Consider the following 4,751-nt stretch of genomic DNA (forward strand, 5'->3'; position numbering starts at 1 on the left):
CAAATTATAGGTCATTTTAAAATTTTTAAATTTATAGTTTTTACTATATATCTAGACATAGTGTATATTTAGGTGCATAACAAAACTTTAAATTTAGAAATACCAAACAACCTACAGTTTGAAACGGAGGAATAGTTTTGAGCTGTTTGTTGAGTCTAAGACCCTTTATTCCTAAGCACGTACTGGGTCTCTTTCTTCTTTATTTATTTTCTTTTTGTATTGGTTGTGTGTAACTTTATATTTAATAAAGATTCCTTCGTCTAAAAAATATCCAAAGTTGGAAAGAAAAGCTACCATTGATGTGGTTGGTGGTGGAGTTGCGGTGGACTCATGGAACTACATCACCTAGGGTTCAAAATCCTAGTGTCCACCTAAGATCGACCAGAAGTTATGCTTCCTTCATTTAAAAATGAACAATAAAAATAAAAAGGTTGGTGGTTAAGAAAAAACTAAAGATACAAAATAAAGTACATTATCATAAATAGTCTAGCTGCTCAATTCTGCTGAACGTTTGGCTAATTATGGCCAATAGAAAGTATCGTTCAAGATCATGATGATTCGAACGAGTAGTGGAAGCTGGATACACGCTTCAATCTTAAAGCCGCTGAAGAACAAACAACAAACTGGGGCAAAATCATGAAGAAGAGTGCATAAGATTAGATTAGGCAGCAGAAACCCCATTGTCTGTAGGTCCAACGTCAACCCCGGTAGGATCAGTCACCATGGATAGGATATCCCCAGCATTGTTAGAAAAGACCGCATGCTCCACCGCCTTCCCAGCGAATCTGATTGTTGCTCTAGCTAATTCGTTGCGAATAGCTGTCGATAGTCCGTTGCCTTGTGAAGGGCCAGGAGCTGCGAGAGGAGTGACCGGAATCTCCGCGCATAGCTGAGGCACTGGAACAGGCATAGCGTACTGTAGTGAGTCATTCGGCACCGGTACTTGAGGCAGCTGGACCTGCGTTTGGCCGCCCATCGCAACCCCGAGCGGCCGCGGCGGCTGCTCGCCTGGTTCTTGGGGTGGACATGATGCCGCTGCCGCCAGTACCGCGGCCGCGGGGAGCCCTTGAGGAAGGAACTGCTGGTTCGCTGCCTGGGGTCCATTGCCTTGAGCAGCAGGAGGAGGAAGAGGAGGAGCCTGTAGGTCCTGTGGTGCTTGCTGTCCGTTGACTCCGTTCCCTTGTGGATGAGAAGCAGTAGGAGGGACCTGTTGCACGTACGCCTCAGGTTTGGAAGGGTGCTGTACCTTGCTCGGTGGAGGTAACAGCGGGCGGCCCATTACAACCTCGTTCAACGGCGACTGCTGGCCTGGCCTGCTCGGTGTGCCGCCTACAGACGCTGCCGGTGTCGCCGCCGCCTCGACCGGCTGCGGCCTCCGCAGCATAATGAAGGAGGTGATGCCGAGCGCCGTGGCGGCGAGGGAGAGCACGCCCGCGCCGGCGAAGATACCGTCCTTGAGGTAGGGGCAGTACGGCGCGGCGGCCACCCGCACCACGTTGGCGTTCCACGACGCTCCTTGTATCAGCAGCGCCCACGCGATCACCGCCGCTATCCTGCTCGCAGAAGAAAGTGTACTAGCTCGATGGTTTGCTCGCAGGAAGAGTACACACGTAGTGCGAACGCGGTGAGACCAACTGCAGTCGATCACTCACCATGAGACGACGGCACAAACGACGCCGACGATCCGCTTGGTCCCCGAAGGTATGGAGCGGGACTTGCAGCAGCCGCAGCAGCCGCCAACCGCCGAGATGGTGACCTGCGCCGCCAGAAGGAAGATGACGGCGCAGATACCCAGCCCGATCGCCGGGTTCTGCGGGTAGATGCAGTCGTCGCCATAAACAAATATCGTATATGGCTGCATGAATGAATCATGATTCAAGTTCAGTTAAGCAGGCAAGCGAGTGTACCCAAGTTCACAGCTCAAACAAGATCATTCATGCCCAAGGGCATATGATGAACGAATAGGTTGGCTTCAACACTTCAAAAATTGTTAAACTGACTGTTCAAACCGAAAGAGAGAAAAACTAACTAGGCAGATCAGTAGTGCTTACAGTGAGCTTTGTCCCCTCAGCCGAGAACCCCAAGATGGCACTCAACACTCCTAGAGACCCGACCACTGCGCACACGATGATCGTCGTCTTATCCATTTTTATCGCCATTTTCTCAACTCTTCTTTGCTACCGGGCATAGACGAGAGATGTCCGCCGGAGGAGTGGCTTAACTTTCCGTCTCTAGATCAGTCGACCTACGTCGTTTATATAGGCGTTGCACACACGCTTCCAGTTTTGCCGTGAGCGCTCAGCTCGGGGTAGACGTACGTAGACCGGGACGAGCTGAGCTAAAGTCAATGCAAATGGAAGCGGTGATGGGGATAGTGTTTTAACAGCCATCATGTATGTCCTGGGCATGCTCCTGGAAATTCTTCGAAGCCGGTGTACTTACAAGCGACGACCCAGCGGAGACAGAAAATTAGAAAGTACTGTAGTACGTATTCAGGGGCTTAAACACGTAGCCATGCATGTGCCATTAAATTCGTTGGACAAGAAACCAGAAGGTCGACAGGCTAGCTAGACAACCCAGTTGACATACAGAGTCCAACGCTCCAATAGCTGCATGTTGGCAGATCGAGCTGTTGGATGTTTCATGTTTTGCCGTTCGTCCATATATAGGGGCTATTTGAGACATCTTTTCATCTCTATTTTATTTATTGCGAGGGACGACCATACGTACAGTAGTACCCATAGTAAAAATGCATGGTCGCTACCTTTTCTAGCTCTGTCGATCGCTGGTAGTGAAGGAGAACAAGAACGTAACAAACACCTGATGGCCTCGATCAAACTGCCTTTGTTCAGCTGGCAACGTTCGTATATATAGGCTACTACGAGATGCATGTGGTTGCTCGTTAAACACTGCAAAACGTTTTCAAGTCTTAGAATGAACTATGCGTACTGGGTATATATCAATATGACAATATCGAATCAATTTTTTTTCAAATAGCATCAAATCTCAGCGCATTTGCTCTGTCTGTACTGTTTATCTAGTTGACTTGACTTGCCACTTCTGCCGCGTAAGGGTAGAGTGAATGGCGCTATATCCGATAACGCGTATAGACTACATGCATAGTCGTCGGTCTTTCGGAGATCCCACGCATGAGATTGGATCCACTGGGACACAGTGCCGGCCCAACCACTTCGTCTCGGAAGATAATCTCAGGAGCCTGTTCATGCATATGCATGCATTTGGGATCTGCTCTACAGCCTGTTCATTCACAGCGATGGCTGCTGCGCAGCACCAGGGTGACAGGGATCACAACTTTTTTAAGAAGGTAGCGCTACAGTGAGCTAGTAGGTTGCATTTTGCAGCACGTGCTACGCTCAGCGCCGCTCTGTACTTCCATCAAGCTGGCTTGGCCATGCATCGTCGTCAACCGTGAAGGAAAATATGAATGTCAATGGAGTGTACATCGAGCACAGCCTGCACAGGCGGTACATCTTGGCATCTTGCGGCGATTATTAGGCCAGTCGTCGAATCAGCCGCGCAATACGAAGGAAACGCCGAGGTCAACGATGGTCCCCTCGAAGACTTGGGGTTGTCAACCATTGCTGCGAGCGCTTTGCAAGTTGGAGCCTCGCGACGCGTGAGCAGCAGTGCCGACTGGCTGAGACTGAGAGCAGGCGAGAGAAGGCCATTTGAAATCTATGTTGGGATCGTTAAAACCTAAATACCCTCAAGCATCATCCACAGTATAAGAAATTTTTTGACCTCGTAACTTCTACATTAAGTATAAAGAGGCGCGGAGCCCTTCTAGCCTCGTGAGTTTCAAACCGAGAAATAAAACTCAGGTACCCTCGAACGTTGTTAGCACGCCTCAATCTTAACCTCGCAAGTTGCGTTTCGGTAGCAACAAAAGCGGAACTCATTTAACCTCACACGATATATGGAGGCACTTCTAACAGTAAATCTCGTGTCCTTGCATCACCTCTGCTCCTGGGAGGACTTGAGGGCAGTGGTTGACGACAATAATAGCTAACTCCCGCTGGATAAACCCTCAAGTGTTCAGGGTCGGTTCCAAATACCGAGCTTTTATCTTTTTTCTCTTTACTCAGGAATGATGCTCGAAGAAGAACTATGTGAGGTTAAGACCTCTCAGCAAGACTAAATGAAGCAGGCGCCTCGAGGCTGGGCGTTAATCTCGGATCGCGGATGAATCCTCAAGGCTGGACGATCAACTTTGAATAAAGATGAAGTCTCGAGATTAGAGGACGGAAGGCGTGAGAAACGTGGCCATGTGGAGGAGTTCAATTTGTACATGTTTTCTCTAATGACTTTTATGTACGGCATATCCTAGGAATGTAGTGGTTAAGTAAAGACATTCTTCGAATGTAAAGTAGGTTATGGATCTGTAAAAGAGGAACCCTACCCTGTTGTAAGGAGAGATCAATATTTCCAATTACGAGTATTATTCCATTGAAACTTGAATTTGTTCGGCGTCAAATTCCTGTGAGACCAATAATCTGAATGCATTTTTCTCTGCGGGCCGTGGATCGCTCGGCGTTGGAGTGTACGGACGGAGTATCTCATCATCTTCGTCGATGGGTCCAGATGGGCCTAAGCACCGACTCCAAACAAAGCCATTCCAACTTCTCGCCCGGCCCGTAGCCAACCAGCAGCCAGCCATAGCAACTTAGCCTGCCGGCTAACTTCCAGCATGTGCCGGCGGCCCGCCCGTCGCTCGCCGGTTTCGTGCTGCT

The 4,751-nt window shown here is 49.1% G+C and overlaps 1 protein-coding gene across 1 annotated transcript; it reads right to left on the reverse strand.

Moving 5' to 3' along the window:
* Positions 1–417: 417 nt before the first annotated feature.
* Positions 418–2,321, reverse strand: LOC117847876 (uncharacterized). The gene is made up of 3 exons (XM_034729171.2): positions 2,052–2,321; positions 1,653–1,855; positions 418–1,553 (listed from the first exon to the last, which is right to left on the reverse strand). The coding sequence occupies exons 1-3, from the start codon at positions 2,157–2,159 to the stop codon at positions 662–664; spliced, it is 1,203 nt and encodes a 400-aa protein (XP_034585062.1). The 5' UTR covers positions 2,160–2,321; the 3' UTR covers positions 418–661.
* Between the last annotated feature and the right edge of the window lie 2,430 nt (positions 2,322–4,751).

The sequence above is a fragment of the Setaria viridis genome, chromosome 3 (genome assembly GCF_005286985.2).
Source record: "Setaria viridis chromosome 3, Setaria_viridis_v4.0, whole genome shotgun sequence".
Taxonomy (NCBI): domain Eukaryota; kingdom Viridiplantae; phylum Streptophyta; class Magnoliopsida; order Poales; family Poaceae; genus Setaria; species Setaria viridis.

What these genes read in the sequence shown, in the direction of transcription:
- LOC117847876 (XM_034729171.2), bottom strand. Translation starts at nt 2,159, where the DNA reads ATGGCGATAAAAATGGATAAGACGACGATCATCGTGTGCGCAGTGGTC. An exon ending in CTGAGGGGACAAAGCTCACT is followed by an intron (nt 1,856 to 2,051) that starts GTAAGCACTACT and finishes TCATTCATGCAG; the next exon opens with CCATATACGATATTTGTTTA. An exon ending in GTTTGTGCCGTCGTCTCATG is followed by an intron (nt 1,554 to 1,652) that starts GTGAGTGATCGA and finishes TTCTGCGAGCAG; the next exon opens with GATAGCGGCGGTGATCGCGT.